At 39.0% G+C, this 19,561-nt stretch overlaps 1 protein-coding gene across 2 annotated transcripts in view; it reads right to left on the reverse strand.

The window, feature by feature from the left end:
- The window catches only part of RFX4 (regulatory factor X4), a 98,144-nt gene that overhangs the window by 59,442 nt on the left and 19,141 nt on the right, over positions 1-19,561 (reverse strand). For both annotated transcript variants that reach the window (XM_075050821.1, XM_075050820.1), the window contains exons 2-4: positions 18,799-18,885; positions 10,421-10,481; positions 4,773-4,896 (exon numbers count right to left, since the gene is read on the reverse strand). In XM_075050821.1, the coding sequence (XP_074906922.1) occupies positions 4,773-4,882 (110 nt within the window). In that variant the 5' untranslated portion in view covers positions 4,883-4,896; positions 10,421-10,481; positions 18,799-18,885. The remainder of the gene's footprint in view (positions 1-4,772; positions 4,897-10,420; positions 10,482-18,798; positions 18,886-19,561) is intronic.

The following is a 19,561-nucleotide window of genomic DNA, read 5'->3' on the forward strand; positions in this document are numbered from 1 at the left end:
AAAGGGACCTCAGGCTGGGGGAAAACCACCCTGCAAAGTGTCAGCATCCTTCGTTTTCCTTCTCAAATATTAACTTATTATTGCTTGTCAAAAGACATGGCAGGAAAGCACCAAAAGAAAAAAAAAAAGATAAACAAGGGGAAAGTATTTAACCTCCAGGGGGCATATGGGAGTTGTGGGAAGAACACTTCATGAGGATACAAAAGAGGCTGCACCACAAGAAACCACGGGTTCTGTATGAGAGACATGGCAGGGTCCAGGAGATGACTTAGCAGTGCACGGTAAATTTAAAGCAGTGAACTGAGGACATGGAGGACAGGGGAAACTGATGCAGAGGAGGAAGATTACATCTTCAAGGGGCTTGATTAAGAAAATTACGTTTAAACAGCATCACAAAAGAAACAAGAACAAAAATCAGTGTTGGAAATAAAAGCAAAAGATAATCTCAAAGACTTGCCAACCTAGCTGAATAGCTGGGTGACATGCTACAGCTAGGAGAGAACCAACATGCTTTATGGCACCCATCCGTATGCAATAGCTACTGAGGGGCTTGGAAATGCTCAAAACATTCCTGCTTTTTATTTGACTCAGTGAAGGCCCCAATTCAGAATGATTTATCTTTTGCAACTAAGCCCCGTGAGACTGAGTCAGCGCCTTCATCCACTATAACTCCTAGCTCAGTGTATTAATTATCACTGGCATTTTACGTTAACATGTTGCTCAGAATAAAACATACGCCTGCTCAGCCCTCCCTGCTGCAGGCAGCAGCAGAACTTCCAGTGGGAAACACCTTAAGCTGCTCTCCGAGTCCACAGGGTCCCAGAGCAGAGCCCAAGGCGCTTGCAGCTCAGGGCTGAGGGGCACAAGGTTGCCATCTTTAAGTGACTTCAGCAAAAGGGCTTTCACTCCTTTTGCTTGAAGACTAATCCACAGTCTGACCATCTTCACTGTGAGAAAGCTTTTTCTCATATGTGATATTTTACTGTTAATAACTCAGTGACATACCTGCCCTTCCTCACTGTACTTCCCTGTCTTCTCACTAGTTGCATGGAACATTTTTACTGATTCTGCTTCAATTCTGGGTGAAATCATGATCCCATTGAATATAATATGCTTTGCTGCCTACAGTAAGAGCAGAAGTTTAACACTGGAGTCTCCACTTGCTGATGCTGAGCTGTAACCAGCAAATACATGACCCTCCCTAGTGACTGTTACTTAAAGTATATGGGTAAAAGAGTGCTTGGTCCTGCCTTTTGAAGGCAGGAAAAAGTTCAGTAATGACGGACTAGGTAGCATAGCTATTAGCAGATTGGCAAATGCTAGTACAGACCAAACTGCCTGTAATTTTCACATATTAATTGGGTGAGTAAAGCACTAAAATCTTGGCTAACATATTAAAGCTACAGCTACCTTTGTCATATAAGAATATATCACATTAATAACCATATTAGAGTCTTCCTTATTTTATATGTAATTTAAGTGGCTTAGGAGTATAGGTTGCTTTTAAAAGGTGTTTATTTATACAGTAATTCTGTTCTTTCCTCTTATTGTTACTTTTTTTGCTATTAACCTGGTTTCCTCAGGAAGCAGTCTATGAGATATTACTGTCTCTCTCTTCATCTCCCCACCCCCAGACCAATTTTTGTTTCGCTAATCCAATATTACCAAATGGCTGAGGTCCACTCCATGTCCTAGAAGCTTAATAGAAAACACTGGCTGGAGAGTGGGAAGAACATATTGATGTTAATGCTGAGGACAAGACAGGGAAGAAAGCTCAGGCTTTAGTTGAGCCATTTGGCACTGCCTGACTGGGCAACCATGAGTATGAGGCAATCAGTCAACACTTCTGTTGCTCTGAACCAGCCACCCCATGTGCTGCATCTTGCCCAGCTGTCGGCATGGGGTGAGGAGAGAAAGAGAAACAGGCAGACAGACAGATATAAGGGAATCTAAAAATAATGTAGCAAGAAGGTGCAACAGATGTGAGAAAACTGAAAGAAACAAGACCTTGATGTAGTGACTGGGACCTGGAAATAACTGAATATACTGCAGAGAAACATGGGGATATTCCATAAGATTTAGGTAAAGCTATGGATTTAGTGAACAGAGGAGATGGTAGGAAACAAGATCCATTAGTTCAGCTGTTCATGAACAACTTCTCTTTTCTCCCTGCCATGCTCTATTGTGGATACATTCAACTTACATCGGGCTTAAGAAGTACACGTGGGCTGAAGTGTTGTCTACAAAACCTTAATCTGGAGAGATCACTTTCAGGCAAGTTTCATATGTCTCCAGTAGTATCTTTAAAAGTGAAATCAACACTGTTCTGTTAATTGAGATGTAACTGAGTATGTGACAATATATTAGGATGTTACTTATTACAGATTGTTTTAAAGTGCTGAACTCCATGTCTCTTTCTAAAAACTACCAGTCTGTTAAAGAAAAAGCCTAAATGTTTAACATTGCCCACAGAGCTAAAGTTCAAAGATGAATCATAAATTCAATGTGGTCTATTGAAAGGCGAACTGTCTACAATTTCACAGAACAACTAACTCCTTTCTCTGGAGGAGATGACAGCTGCAGGGCTCTTGATGATTCCCAACAAGGACAAACACGTCTGGGGTCTCTTGTTTCAGCAGCTAAGTGCGGAAGCCCTCAAATAGCACCTATTTCACTGCACTGCCTCCAAGGCATTTATGCAACACATACTGCCAATAAGGTATTTAAGTCCTATGATAACAAGCGTGTGGGCTAAAACTTTGTCCATGTGCCTGCTCCTAAGGAGAAGCTGACTGCAAGCTATTGATTGAATGAAGTGGGTGTCTGCCTGGCAGATCTTCATGACAGTGCAGTACATTTTCTTGGCAATAATAGGTTGGACAGAATCACTGGGGTCTGCTCCAGGTTCTGCAGATGCAGGAGCCTGTTTCACTTCAGTATTTGTGCCAGTGTTGTCTGAGGTGCCTGGACACACCTGTGCAGAAGCCTCAGTTTCCAGATCCAAAAGTGATGGCCAGATGAAGCACTAGTTTTGGACAGTACTAGGATGATTCTGTATAACATCTCCACAAAAAGCAGAAACAAATTTTATGCATCACTACTTCAGAACTTTATTGCAATCAAGTGGAAAACACTTGGAACACAGCACATGAAAAACACACTGGAATGGCATGATTTTTGGATCGAAGACACTGTACCTGTCCTGCTAGGTCAAAGTACTCCTACTGATGAACAGGTGTGTGTGGGTACGAGGGGCAGGGAAGAAGGAGGATGGAGTAATATATAGTGTAAAAAGACTGCTGCATATTGAGAATCAGTGAAGTCCCTGGTAAATTTATGTTCCAATAAAATAATTTCAGAGTATTTACACCTTACAATTTATAGAAGTTTTCAGTAGCAGCAAAAGTAGCATCATGTAAATTTTACCCACTTTCCAAATGTGTTAGCCTGCATGACATCTGTTTCTTGTTCTATTCTGAAATTACATGTTGCCACTATACTTACCACTTGGTAGCAATAACATATAGAACAAACGATTTCATTCAAACTTACACAGTGTGTTTAAACAGAAACCCAACAGAATCAACTGAGCTATGCAGGTCTTTAAGACACAACATAGTAATGTTACAACATGGTACATTTTACTTGCCTTGCTAAGCTGCCTACATAAAGATGCACTATAGAAAATGACACCTCATTAAATACATTCTTCTCCTTCACCTACTCTTTACACAGGCACTTACCCTAGGAACATTTTTCCTTCTTTGAATACCCAGCATTTCTATAGAATAAATGTTGCAAACACTAGAAGAGAACAGCTTGCAGGACAATCAGCTTCAGATTCATGCTTGCAAGCATTTCAAAAACAGTGGCAAACTCTACACTTTGTTTTTTTCACAGCCTATGAGTTTTAAAGGCCTGGGACACCTTCTAGAGTAAAATTTCAGTTTTAAATAAAAAAAAAAAAAGTCATCCTCATTTTCACTGAGAGGAAAACATCACCTGACCAGCAAATCCAAAATAAGAACTTTATGTAACATCCTAGCCAGCCATTAACATCTGCTAGTGATGTATAGTATAAGAGCTTTACTGCTCACATCTGGACAACACATAGCTGCATCTGTGAGTGCATCTCCACTGTGAGTCTGGAGTTAACCACAGTGACTCTTAATAGAGCTGGGCTGGAAAGTGGAGGCACAAGGAATCACAGTGTAAAGATAACCTGGCAGCCTGTACCTGCAGTGCCACACAAATGCTGTTAGATGCTTTCTGGACTTTCACATCTGGTGGCATTGAACTCCACTATGTGAATTTGCCAGCCTGGGCTGATACTGTTGATTCAGGATCTCCATATCATGCTTACAAGAATGGCATAGACAGGGTCCAGAATTAAATTATTGATATTTTACCCTTCTATTTTTAAAAAAATGTATAGTTGTTAAAGCAGTGGAGGTCACAATGCAGATGTGTTTACACTGGCTTGTATTCAACTTCCAAGCTGCCAATATTGTATATCATGTCACTGTCAGCTAGGCTGGGGATGGAAGTCATCAAAAAAATTTGTGTATTCTGGAGCTTAGTCATCATCAGCAATTATTCCAACCATCAAAACACTTAAAATCTTAGCTTTTGTCCAATAACTTGAATACATAGGAGATTCCATTCATATACCTCTATCTCTAATGGTAAATGATGATTTCATTCTTTTCAATAATCCAAATTCACCTGAACCAGGTGAGAGCTCAAGGCACCATATTGCTGTTTAGACTTACCTTCCCAAAGCTGGCAGCATTAACAGGTTGCGTGTCATTTTTCTCACAGAAGTCCAGGTAATGCATGTAGAGAGCACTTCGAGGAATGCAAACACCTTCTGCAATCTCATAGTTCTCCTCTAGCCTTAAAAAGCAAATATCAAACAGAGAGAACTGCAAGTATGTTGGATGTCCTGTACGGTAAACAGCGTGCAAAGCTGCATCTTCAAACCCAAACATTCTGACTTTTGCTTCTCTACTAAATTTTCTCTGCTTTCTTCCTAAGTGCTCCTTCCAATTCACTTCCATAACACTTACTTGCTTTGTTTGGTTTACACTTGCTATTAAAAGCATAGGCTGTGAGTTCTCAGGCAAGTAGAGATTAACACAAAGGTATATTGGGTTTTGACCATGCTCCAAAGTGCTATTTTTAGGAAAAAATATACTAGTAGTGTGTTATACCCTAAAAGCGTCCTGCAGTAAACAAATATATGTACAACTACAAAACAAAAAAACATTCACTGAGGGGAAGCATTCTCTCTTTATTTACAGGACAGGTCACCTTTAGTTCATGACAGTCTTTTCACTCCTGTCCAGCTGCAATATCCTGTACCTTGAGGAAGCAGAGGTAGCTAAAGCAAGTTATTTGCAAATACTCAAGAGCGTGCACAAAATGCTACCTGTATAATATTTTCTTGCTATTGCTGATGGACAAAGTGAAAAAAGAGTCCATGATCTGAATACAGTGCTGAATAGAATAGTGAAATAAAATCCTCCACTGCCTTGTAGAAATTATTATTATTCATTTACACAGGCAAACACACAACTATAAAATTTTAAATTATGCATCAAATATATGAATAGGCATATGCTTCATCTTTAAAATCTGAAACTGGGCTCATTACAAGTCTATAGCTTAGAATTAACATTCCTTTGAAATGACATTTTTATGATTGCTGATCCAATAAAGTTCAAGAGCTATTTACATACACACTTAACTTTAAACCATAATCAGTCTTGTCATTCGTGGTGTCACTCGTATGCATACAGTTACATGTGTGCTTGGCTGCCCTGCTAGCTAGGAAAAGAATGTAGGTGCAACTTCCTCTTAAACATATTAAAAAATTAATACATTTTCTCAAAAAAATCCAATTTTACAGTAAATAACCCCATGTAATTTGATAGCTGTAGAACACCTTCCAAATATCTAGTTTCTATCCCTTATTGCCTTTTTCAGGACCTACCTACCTTCCATTTCAGTTATCATGATCATTTGTGACTGCAAACTATTTTAATAAGAGATCCGGCTAGATGAATGGAATCAGTTTGTATGGGCAACATCTTTTCTTCCTTGGTTTCTACAGAAATATCATCACGGCATCTTTCCTCAAATTCATAGCGCTTTAACAAAACCTCCTTTCAAAACCTGGAGAGTTCGTTTGTATACTATAGCTGCTAATTGGAATGTCAGCTTCCGTGACCAAGACAGGACAGAAAGAAAAGCAGTTAATTATTTCTGTTCATATCTGATGAATTTTTCTCTTTTTCTCCTCTCTTTCACAGAGAGTCATTAGTCTGACACTGAACAATGCTCCATTATACCTGAACTTTTTTTTAATGATCAAAAACCCATCTTGCTCCACTTCTTTTATTTTCCTGTCTTTTATTTAACAACTTTATCATATTTTGAATTCAGCTTCATTCTACAGTATTGTAGAAAGATAATGAACTCAATCTTCTACCTAACCAATCATTATCAGAAATAATATATATATAACATTTTAAATGTCCTAATAAAGCCATGTGAAATCCAGTAGTTCACAATGAGACCTTTTGTACCACTACAGTATAGCAATAAACCCCCTAATCCTTCCACAGGAATGACAATTTTATCTGTCCCTGTTACTGTTTCCCCCTTCATACACTTATATGCTTCTAGATTAAATGAAATTATTCTATAGCAGAGTCAGGTCTGTAGTGTTGTTAGACTTGTTTTTAGATATGAAGGCAACAGAGCAGCTGTGGTGTTACCATTGCTAATCACATAAAGGATTCTAGAACAGATTTTAATTTTGATGCATTATAACAATTTCTGAGAAACTATTAATCGAGGGAGAATCCATTACCTAGCAATGCTTTACCTTCCCCCTTTTTTTTTAACTTCTTTTTACAAATGTTGCAGAAAATAGAACAGATTTGTTGACTTTAGCTTCACAATACTGTTATTATTCGGAGCACCTACACTGTAAGCCACCAAACTGCATGGAATTAGGCTGTCCGTGCTTTGAATAATTCTGTGTTTGGAGAAGTAGACACACACATGTGCGCGCGCACACCCCCCACAAACTGACGTAAAATTAAGTTTCACACTTACAGTTTGGTCAACCAGTTCACCAGTGAAATAATCATGAATGTTTCACAGCCAAGTGTTTACCAAGCTATAGCTTTACAGATGATAATGAACACATTCATGCCTTAATGGTTAAATTCAAGCTCATGTAGTTTCCCCAATTATGATGTATTTGGCAGTAATGCTACATTTACCAGGCCTTTCACTTCATTTTGTGTCATCAACGAAACAAAACAAAAACATCATTCCTGTTTCCAGGAAAAGGATATTTAGCCAGGCTGACAGTCATCCAGACATGCTTCTTGGCATCTTCAGCTACTTCTTCCTCCTCCTCATTTATAGTGTACAACGTACATCGCCTTTGGAGAGGCATAAGCATTAAGGATAGATCCCTGTAGGATTGATGTTGTTTGCTCTTTTCAGCAAGATGCCAAACAAGGAATAGCTAATAAAGTCGATGGCAATATGAACCATGTGACAACATTTACATATTTCCCTTATGTCTTGCTTCACTTTCTCTACTACTTTCTTCCTTGTCTTTTTCCTTGCTACTGACATTTCCTCTGTTTCTGTTTTCCAACACTCCAATGCCTTCATCAGCTGTAAACGATAGTAGCACCTAACAGTAAAAACATGACCAGCTTTAACTTGGCAGACACCAGATGCTGCAGACAATTGTGGTGCTTCTATTTGCCAGAACAAGGCAAGTTTGGTACTGTACCCTGAAATCTTGTCAATAATTTACCCCACCATTCCACCTCTTGAATCTGGCCCAGAGATTCCTGTAAGAGGTTAGGACACCTGCTTACCCCAAGGCATATTCAGGTAAATTTAGTCTTTTGTCTTTCCTGACTGTGCAAAAACTTGGTCTGAGGCCCGAGCAGGCAAAACTGTCAAACATGTGAAGCTAAACCTACAGGAAGTGCTCAGTACAGCATTTGTACAGTGCTGAGCACAATAGTTTACTGATCCATGGGTTGCTAGGTGCCACCACAGTACAAATAACCTGATGCTAATGGGTCTGATTTTCCAGAAGAGTGGAAACTCGACATCTTCACACAAAGCAAACTTACTACTTTAGCAATTTTACCACAACTTTTGAGCTTGTAACTTTATTTAGTGTATCAAACCCAGTAGCACAGTTTTCCAGGAAATACCAATTCAAAGCTGCAGTACATAGGCTAAAAAGCATATGCAAACCACCAGAAAACTGTTCTATAGTATGGCTACTAAGCTGGGAAACTTTTACCTACAGATCTATTAACAAATGAGCCAATCATATAATTCAGTTTGATGCCAGCTAAAGAAATTAAACTTGAAAACTTCATTGCTTTCTGTTCCCTCATGTATTTTGGGGAGGAAAATTGAATGGAGGAAATTGCAGATGCTCCAAAAGACTCAAAAGGGAGAATGTCTGACCTACCTGAACATGTAAGAAAAATAACACAACAGACAGGTAGTAAGCCAGTACACTAGAAAGGGGGAAGGGAAGATGATGTAAGCAGCCTTTTCAGAATCAAAATTCTAGTATTCTATTGCAAACACTGCTGAATGAGCATTAGTGTGCACAGTGCATTCCAGCAGGGCTCAATATCCCAGGAGTTTAGGGATTTACTAACCTTTATGACCGAGGAAGCTTGAAAGTATTTGGCAAAAGATTGTTTACAGTATTTGCATGTTTTCTGTTGGGAACAGTATCATTGGCATGTTCTAATTAACTCTGACTTCTTGGCTACTACGTTATTTGCTCCTGTGGAAAAGACTCTTAACTGACTCTATTGCAAAATAAGCACTGCTCCGAAATTGGGACTGGTAAACCCTGCCTGCTGTTTTATTTTAGCTAGATATTTCTTTGTTATCCTGTTTGAACTGTGTTGAAGTTGTGTGGGTGAATAATGGAAAATAATAAAATACATCTATGAAATTTCAGTATTATTTTAATAATTTTTCTCACTGTCTGTAGTCACTCCCTTTCTTTATTCACTTCTCTTGAACTTCTGAAAAACAGCACTTTTGTGATACAAATAGGTACAAAGAAGCAATAGTTCAGAACTAAATGTCTTTATTTGTATTTGCACATCTCACTATTTGCACTGGAAGTGTCTGCAAGTTTCTGCAAGGCAGAACACTGAATACTTGCAGCAACCTATTCGAAATCAACTCACAGGTCTAAGGGGTTTTTAAATCTAAAATTTAACTGATCAACTTTAGAAAGCAAATATAGAAGAAATAATCCACATCTCTATGCATATTTCACAGAATCATAGAATTTCAGAGAAAAAGAGTAAAATTCACTGAATGAATTATTCTTTGCTGTTTGTTCAGTTAGATCTCTCAAGAGACTGACAGAAGCAGAAAAATTATTTTTCTAACATTTTGCTAAAACCCCCACATTTTTTGCCAATAACCTTATCTTTTCATCCAGAAAACTATGAGAATTACTTACAGGTGAAGTAAGGGCCTTTCTTTAAAAGACTTAAAACAAGGTAAGGAGTATGGGTTTCCAGACAAGCGTGCTCCGAGGCTTCTCTGTAACAGAGCTCTGTTCTGCCAGATACAAGGAACCTCCTGAAAGATGCTCGATCACTTACAATATTAAGAAAGCTAAACCAGAATTAAAAACCTAAATTAAGGGAAAGTCAACAAAAGTCTAAGAGATAACCTATAGAAAGGGAAGTCAGAAGGTAAGTAACATTACAGAACATGCAGCCTAAAATACCGCTTTAAATCACAGTGAAAAGCACTTGTTCATTTTTCATAGTGCAGTAGACTAACTCACAAATTTCCTCTCCCCATCCTCTTTCTTTCTTCCTAATTACCTTTCCTTTTTCCCCCTCACTAAATTTGCAAGGGGACTTTGACAAATTAAGCAAATCTCAAACTCACTCTCTTCTTTTGTTGTCTTCTACATTAAATTACAGAGATCTCACTTCAGTAAAACAGTCAGTAAAGGTAGGCTTCATCGTACACTGAAACAAATGTGAGTCTTGAAAAAAATTCTCAGTACTAGTTTTCTTTTTGTTATAAATATAACAATGATGACAAACCACAAATCACCAGCTGGCAAGGTGCCAAACAAATATGCCAAGTAGATCTTCTAAACTATATCAGAGATTTCCTAGGTTCAAACAAATCCCGTAAGAGTAAGACGTTCATTGAGAATTGCTGTACAGGATACTAATGAGCAGATTAAACACATACAGTGAAAGTATCTTTAGAACTGTGTAAGATGTCCAAGACCTCTATTCACTTCAGCTGGAAAAAGTATAAGAAAAAACACTAACAAGTTTTATTGATTTTTTTAAAAAAGGCATCTTACCATTGCAGTGTAGCTGGAGTTGAGTGTGGTTTCGATGCTCTATTATTTTCTTTTTCCTCATCTGTTAAGAAACAAAAAAATACTATGTAATTTCAGTGGGAATTGCTCAGGCATTTATGAAATGGTAAGGAATTATCTGATAAAAAAAAAAAGTTCTCAAGTGCCAAAGCTTTCTCAAAATATTGGCTAAATTGTGGAAATGTAAATAATGACATTCCCTAAGCTAGCATCTACAGATACGGCTTAAGGCAATAAACCATGCAACATCACTGATAGCAGGACCAGAGTGGTGCATAGGAATAATGACATTAGAAAGGATAAATTTATATAAAAAAAGCAACTCTTAGACCTCTAGCAGCATATCAGAACATAAACCACTTTCACCTGCTTTAAGGGAACAGTTGCCATACTCAACTTTTATATTAGATGAGGCATTTAATGGGGTTCATCCACTATTGTGATCCTAACATATGATATATACTAGATGTTTATAAATTTACAAAGATTAATTCTGAACAAGAAAAACTGAAATAAAAACATTCTATAATATATTTTATTCCTTTTCAGATAATGTTTCTAATCGTATTCCTCGTTAACTGTTTCCAGGGTAACTCTCTGATTTGCTGACTTTGCAAAAATTTGAATAAAAGATGAATAAAGATAATAAAAATAAAACTCTTAAAATATTGGATTCTTCGTAGCTACCATTAGTTCTTTTGAAACAATTTAAAAGTATGTATAGAGTAATTCCTATTAAAGGGTGATTTGCGAAACATATGAAACATTCCTAGGTGAAAGCTGGAGCGAAGCACAATCAGCATCTCCAGAAGGGTATTCTTTTGGAAACACCATTGTATCAAACACAGTTTGGTATTTTAACAACTTTGTCCCTGATGAAAGCATTAAATGCAGAAGGCTTTGATACCTGAATGATGAGGTAAACCACTGCACCTGTACACCATGCTCCAAGTTTCATTTCTTCATACGATTAAGTTTTAGAAGTTATTAAAGTGACCCTTTAGGATGCTGAATCTTAAGGGAGCCTGGCTATCTCCTCTGAACATCAGACCCTGTTGGGAGGCCTTTTGTGCAGTCCCAAGAACCAACGTGCAGAAACAAAACCCCACTTTGGAAAACATTGTCTTCAGCCCTCACGTCACAATATTTCTTCCATTACATACAGGGCAAGTTCTGTTAACTGAACACCCTTTAGCCTGCGAGGCCGGTCCCCTGAATGTCAGGAAAATCCAGATTTACAGTTACCCCAGACACTGTGCACAGCCCCTCTTCTGCATCTGCATGACAATAGGCCTCTAATTATTGGACTGCACACTCCTTCCCTCCCTTTCAGGGGCCCGCTTTTATTCAGGGCATAGGACCAACATACACATTTCAAATCACTTTTAAATTGTGTTTTTCATTTGTTTTTCCTAAACAAACGGTCGGCATGCAACAAACCTTCGGCACACAGGGCTTGAATGCCGAGCTGCCGTGGCTGCCTCAGGCCGCTGCTGCTCGACAACATCCCCCAGCCTCACCGGTGGCGGGACAAATGCCTTCTCCATGGCAGGAGGCAGAGCCACGCAGCACGGATTTAAACCACTGGGTGGATAAAATAGTCGGGGCCATCCCCGCTCACAACACTAACCGTTTTTTTTCCCCTTCTTGCCCTTAACTGGCAGCACAGACACCCTAAGCAGAGCTCACCCAGCTCCAGCCTTCCCTGAGGAGAGGCTTGGGGAGAAGGGGGCGGCCATGTCTGCCCTGCTCTGTGGGGGGGAAGACCCTTCTGAGCTGAGTTTCACGGTTTTCCAGGCGACAGGGGATGAGGAAGCCTGGCTCGGAGATGCAAGAGCACCTGCTGGGAGGGCAAGTGAGCCCTGGCATGGAAGGCCCCCTGCCATGGAGGTGCAAGCAGCAGGTGGCCTGACCAGACCCCAGTCCAGTCCTTCATGCTGTTGTGTCTTCCTGGCCGGCCCAGCCAAGGAAAAAATAGGCTGTGAGGGACACACAGGAATTATGGCAGCTCCCCAGGCTTGGGGCACAGAAGCTGCTGCAGCTTCCTTCACCCATGGGCAGCCTGGCCTGGCAAGGCCCTGTGGATGCCCAGCAGCTGGTGGCCTCCCAACCATTCCTGAGGTAAAAATGAAAGGGCGATAGTCATGAACAGTTCATCTCAGCAGCGTTGCAGTACTGAGTACTGGCTGGGAGGGAAGGGGAGGCTTTCCCCTGCTTTAGTCGTGAAAGTTACAGCTGGCAGTCATACACAGCTCTCACCAACAGGGACCCATAACACCGGACACTGCAGCACCTTTCTACCCACCAGAGGGATTCAGGCCTTCGCCGTTGCAGGGAGGGAGACGCCATGGCGAGGTACAACCACCAAAGCCACTGCCTTCAGGCATCAGCAGCATGTAGGGTCCCAGTCCTCCTCCTGTGCCCCACTCTCATCTTGTTCAAACTAAGGTTATTGCACCCCAGGTGAAAGTCATCCATTTTCTTAATCAGTATGTTCTATGTCAGTGTCAAAGCCTACCATCCACTGGTTTAAGTTCAGTATACAGTTGGTTTCTACCTCGCTGGAAATTGCTAGGGGGTGCAAATTGGAAAGGCTGAAAGCCACTGATCTAAATAACCCCTTGTCTAACCAAGATGCAGAAATCCTAAACCTCTGCCTGTGAAACCAAGAGGTATGACTCCCCCCTCCCTGGAATAAAACTTCTTATTATCTATCTTGATTTAAGGGACCTAATATTCAAAGGTCTGTTATTAGATGGCTTTCACCTGCACTAACTAGACTTAATTTTCCCCTGGATATGTGGCACTCTATCAGACATCAAGCCAATATCTAAATTATACAATATTAGAGTCTCTACATCCCTTCCATCCCTCCCCCAGCTGTATTTCACTCGCATTAAGAGTGAGCACCTGTGAGCAGGTGCTTTACCTAACCTGCCCTCAGACACACTGCAAGCCAGCCATACTCAGCTCCTCACATGTAAGGATTTGTTTTAACAACACAAACTAACAATAAGGTCATAAACGGCAATTTAAATCTCACGCCTCAGGTATGTCTGCTTCCTGGGGATCCTTCTTCAAGACTCTTCAGCATCCTCCACTAACTGTCCCTTAAAACCGAGAAGGAGAATGATGGACCTTGAAATTATTAAAAAAATTCTTTAAGCATCATTTTCCATCAAAATGTTACCCATTCAACAACTGGATTTTCAACAAAACAAAGTTTTTCACAGTTCGTGCTTGTCTCCCCCCAAATCAAGTCTCTGTACTAGAAAACAGAACTTTTTTTTTTTGTTTTCTGCCAATGGACCAGCTGTCAGCCACTATGTTTCTCATTTTCACCAAGTGTTGGCGACAATATTTATTTTCAGAAAACAATATTTATTTTCACTTTTTTATTAAATAGATGGAAAGAATTGTACATGGTATAGGAATGGAGGGAACCTAGAAATACAAACTTCCAGTATTACATATACAAGCACTTTATTCTACTTTGCATAGTTTTAACAATATAATCTCATCAGATAACTGACTAGCAGAAAATAATAAATGTCCCTATTACTTATATTTTAGTTGGTAGCAGAGCGCTTAATGGCTTCCCTATTGATCTGGGAATGTTCTGTGTAACTCTTGACGCAGGTCTGATCCCAGATCTGTTTGTACAGCATGAAGGAGGTAAGAAATGCTGTTTTCCCTCACTTTTTGGCTGATATTTTATCAGTCCCCACCAGAACAACACTGTAGATTAAAATGAACCCATACCTTTTGAAATTCAATACTTTTAAAATCCAATCTCTTTTGTAAAGAAAGGAAATAAAGACACTGAAAAGAAGTCTTGCTTCGAGGTACTGTCAAAGAACAGAGCTGATAATTCTTCTGTGACAAACCCAAAAGGACCTGAAGTCTCAAGGAAAAATCCTGCTCCTGGTGCACAGCTGCAGGTGTTCACACACACAGCAGCTGCACAGCACCTCAGTGAGAAAACCATTTGCTGGGACCAGATCTCACTCCACTGCCAGTAGGAGGACTCCCAGCATTCCAAGGAAAGGTGTCTTCAAGGTACCTGGTTAGGTGGGAAACTTGGTACTTGTCCCAAGCTGAAAGCAGGTAATAGCTTAGACAGTTGCAAGTAAAATCTCAGCACGGAAGAGGCCTTCAAAGATTAAAAACTGGGATCAGCAATGTACTAGAAAAATAGTATTTCTTGGCTCCCAGAGATATCAGAGAATCTTTTTCTTCCCAAACTCCATGGAAGTTTCTTTGCTAACAGCTCCATCTTTCTCCTTTCAAAATTCTGTTTCAAAGCCACCAGAGCAGAGTTCTGTCTGTACCTTGTGAATATGTTTGTGGCTTTCCCTGAACTCTTAGTAGTATCCTCTAACTTCTGCTGTCTGTTTTTAGGTACAGCTCGAGGGATTTCCTGCTTCTTGGAGCAGGACATGAAGACAATAGGTTCTATGTACAGCGCCTCTTTAAGCATGCTGCCTTAAACACAGTAAGTGGAACATCCACAAAGTGAAGACCCTGCATTTGTACACCTTTTTCTAAAATGTTGATGTTAGTCTGTCATAACTAAAGTGGAGTTAAAGCTCCGCTTTCCACTGAGGAGATAATAGAGCAGTCCCATACTTTCCAGCGCTGCCTCTGTGTGTCTCGGAGAACCCCTGAGGAGCTAATATGTTATTAGTAGCTTTATGTGGATAAAATCCTTCCCTTAGGTCAGGTAGCTCCACACCTTTCAGAGGAATAGCCTCTTCCTCTGCAGCCCCTGCAGTCCAGGTTCTGACTTTTAAGAAAAGTGATTTGCCCTTAATTAAAATTAAGCGATAGTAAGAAGCTACCTTGTCTCTTACTTACATGTAGCCGCAAGTAAGATTCAGGCTCATTAGCATGTATTCCATGCTTTTAAAATAGTGGGATTTTTTAAAACCATCTGAGAAACATGGGAGCATAGTTCTAACTGAGTAGGTATGATTGAAAAAGAAGTCATTTTCCCTAAGGAAAATTTCAATGAAATCAAGTAGCTCTTTTTTAAATATTTTTTTTCCCCAATGGAAGAATAAGAGGTTAGTTCAAACAAAAAAAAAAAAAAGAAACTATTGGATAAATCTTCCATTTCAGCCAGTTTGAACATGGTTTTTGAACACTGCTTTAAGTGCAAGAAGTAGTCTGAATCTTTTATCTCATATGAACTGTCTACACATTCACATTTCTAAATATGCAAGAAAATTTGGACAAGCAACCCTTCCACTTCATCATGTAACATCATGACTCCTTCCCCATGGAACTGAAGTTGAAATTTTCATAATCCTTGATTTGTATTCTTCCAGACCCCTATTTCAATTTGGAGAACCTGGCTCAACGCACAGTACACAGAAAATGTTGGGGTAGGGGGTGGGGGTAATTATTAGATATGAGGCTGTACCATTCCCTTTTCGTGTGGATCTTTTGACTAACATGTAGAGCATGGAAGTGGTGGAAGGAAAAATCTTTAAAAACCTGGAAACCGAAATAAAATTTACCTAGAATTTCTATATTAGACTGTAAAAGAGGTGTTTTGGAAGAGGTCATAAAAGGTTCCAAGAGGGTAAGAAGCACCCCAAGAAGCAGCGAGACCATGGGAATCCACAGCTATGGGTCATTGCTTCCCTTCACAATGTAATACAGGCTCAAGAGGCCTGGAGGTGTCTCGATGGGAATAGAAGATTGCAAAGGACCCCTGTGGCCTGAAGTATGGTTCTGTAGCATACTTCAACTGTAGAAAAGAAGACCAGCAAAACTATTACTCTTGTCCTGAAACCCTATGAACTCTAAAACACCCAGGAAAAATATAGTCATGAGAGCAAGCATGATAACAAGAACATTATCAGTTCACAGTGCAAATTCTCATAGTCCTCACTGGATGCAAGGCCAAACAACAACAACAAAAAAACCACCAAATGCACATTTTCTCTGGTAGAGTCCAGACAACAGCTACCTAATATATTTAGAGACAAAAAAATTAGTCAGGAGAAAGATGGATGATGCCTTCTTTTGGCTACAGATGGAAACTGGAGCTCCACTGACAACAGCAATTTGACCACTGTTCTGAAGAATTCAAATAGGATTACATAGGTTTTCTCAAAACATTTTGCCTCCTGCTGTTTCTAAATGTATGACAGAGGCTGGACAAAGTGACACAACGGTTTGGAAATTTCTTGGTTGGTGTGTGGGCACTGTTAGAGAAATGTTAGAAAGAACTCAAGGGCTGGAAAGGAGCACATACTGCAACGATTTCCAAGGTGAAACTTCTAGTTTGTTCTGGATTTCACTGATTATTGGTCTTCTTGCTGCTGGGCAAGTGGCTTATTTTTCTTTCCTACTCCTTCCTCTTCACCCTCTCCCATTCCCCCCCTCACCCCCCAAAACAAGGATGACTTTTCGGGTGGATTAATTCTCTTATCTGCATTGCAGAAATGCTGGCATCAGTGCAAAGGAAGCATCTGGAAGAACTGGCTATTAAGAAGGAAGTTAGATGAAATCAACTCATTCTCATTTGGGTTTCCATTATATACTGTGACAATGTCTTCTGCACACAAATTGTGGGATAAATTAATTTATAAATTTGTTTTATCAGTTCTAAATTTGCCACCTTTCATTATCATTTCTTGCCCCTTAATTCCAGTACCAGAAAACAGAATGAACAACCACCCATCTTCTCAATGGCATTGTCTGAAATACCTGCTCTGCTCTTTCTAACCTACACAAGTCCACTTCTTACTGTCCCTAGGTATGTGGAAGTTTTCTCATGCTTGCATTTAAACTGAAAGCACATATAACAAACTACCCCTAGTTTTGCTACAACTTATTTAGGGTAACAGATCTAGAACAGAGTGTAGAAGGAGACTTATAATTATGACATTATGATTTTTTTAATATAGCTAGTGGTGCTAAATAATTACCTTGACAATACTGTCTTGAACTGCAAGTCTAAGGAAAAGCTCACTAAAGTCAATAGGGTTGAATCCTGAATTATGATCCTATTAAGAGTCTGAAGTCACATCTCATTCATTACAGATTCTTTCCATCACTTTCTCAGTAGCATCAGAATGAAATGAATTCCGTAAGTCTCACAGGTTCTTGTAAAATGCAGATTAACAAGCAGATGTTTTTTGTTTCTCACTACAATTTTATTTTTAAAGAGAAACTAAGTTCTAATTCCTTAATTTTTAAAAATTAAAAAACCCAAACCTGTCCAAGTTTTATTGTCTGTCTTTAAGGATTCTTGTCCACTGTTCTTAGCTTGGGAGTCACAAATAAATACCATGTTTCTAACAAACACCTCTGTTCTCCTTCAGAAGGAATATTGCCTCAAAAGAGATCCCTGGACAAATAAGAGTAGGGCCCCAATATAGCAAATTCCGTGATCCACTAAAACACTCTGCTGCAAGGCATATAATTTTACTGTAACATCAAAATAAAGTAGTTCTCAAAATGCAAAAAATGTAAAAGGGACATTCAGCAATTAAGAAGTTATTAAAAATACATTTTCTTAACTTACGTGCTTGAATATTATGAAAATGTGAGTCTTCATGAATTAAATAATTCAGTCCACATTAATATATTGTAACATGAACTAATATATGAAGTCCAGAGAGTAAAATGAATGTGAATAGTATTTTGTTTTAGGCAAATTAAGTAGAACAGAAACTGCATAAACAGGGAAAACTAAATTGTAAACTAAAAAATGCCTTATAATTTTAAAATAAATTAGGTTATTTTAAGGTATTTTGGGGTCTTTTTAATTACCTGGTGTTGTTAGAATTCAAGATCTAAAATTAGTATAACTAGAAGAGATAAGAAAAAATAGCTATTTTAAAGTCAGCTAGGTTTATAATTTTTTCCTCTCTATGACTAAAAAGGAAACAATATCATTATTTAATATGTGGGGTTTTTCCAATCTGATTGTTTAATTCTTAAAAGAAAGATTTTATATGTATGATAACATATAATAGTACTGAAAAACAGCACAATTTTTCCTGTATTTCAGCTTCATGGTGTTCACCAGTGAAAAGGAAAACAGATTGTTTTACTCATGAGCTAATACTAACAGCACATTTTAGAGGTCATCCAACCTTTACTCAGTGACACACAAATGCTTCTGGTTGTTTTAACTAACAGATAGCATTACTTCCTTTTTAGTAATGCAAAATAGCAAATATTCCAGAAAAAAAAAAATAAAACTATTGGTTGTGTCAAGTGAGTGGATTCTTCAAACTACAGAGTACTAAAAATATCACCAAGATGTAGCAACTTATATAGCAGGAAATTAGCACTTGGACATGTTCACATTCATTTTAAATGAATGACAAGTTACTTACTTTCATCGTTAGAAACATTCCCCAGAGAGGTGTGACTGGAATAACGTTTGTTTTCACTTTCATTGAGACATCGTTCAATCCAACTCTCTGCAAAAGAACAAAGATGCTCTTTTTTTGTGTTTGTCTTTGCATAAAAATAAAGTTCCAACATATAAAACTAAACCGGTTTTCAACAGATGGTGTTCTTTAGCATTTCTATTAAAACATGCTCAGTCTGAGGTTATTTAAAAAGTCCTTTCTTGCTTTCAGACTTAACTGTTGCTTTTTAGTTTCATTTTTTGTTTGGTTGGTTTTAAACGACAGAGGCTGAAACACTTCCATCCACACAATAAAGCTCCTCAGGATATTGTCTCCCCTCCCCATCACATGATACATTTAAAAAAGAAAAAATCATCTCATGTGGGCAACTGAAACACATAAATTGCATTAATTTCTGAGTCTTAGTCTGGCAGACTCATGTACTTGAGTATTTCCACTGCTTTTGAAAGCACTCTTCATGTGTGTAAAATCAATCATTCATGTGAATTTTCGTGACAGCAGGGCTCAAACTGTGCTCTCTGAAGTCCAGTCCTACAACCCCATTCACCCTGGTGGAGTCCCAGGCCCTACCAAGATCTTTTCCACACTGGTACGAGTCCAACATAGCGAGTCAGCAGCCACTGAGCTACTCGAACCTTCATCACCCCATGGTGGGTGCTCAACCACTCCTGTCCTCCCTCTTCCAATTTATTCCCACCAGTCAGATGAGATACAGCATTGCATT

The sequence above is a fragment of the Buteo buteo genome, chromosome 19 (genome assembly GCF_964188355.1).
Source record: "Buteo buteo chromosome 19, bButBut1.hap1.1, whole genome shotgun sequence".
Taxonomy (NCBI): Eukaryota; Metazoa; Chordata; class Aves; order Accipitriformes; family Accipitridae; genus Buteo; species Buteo buteo.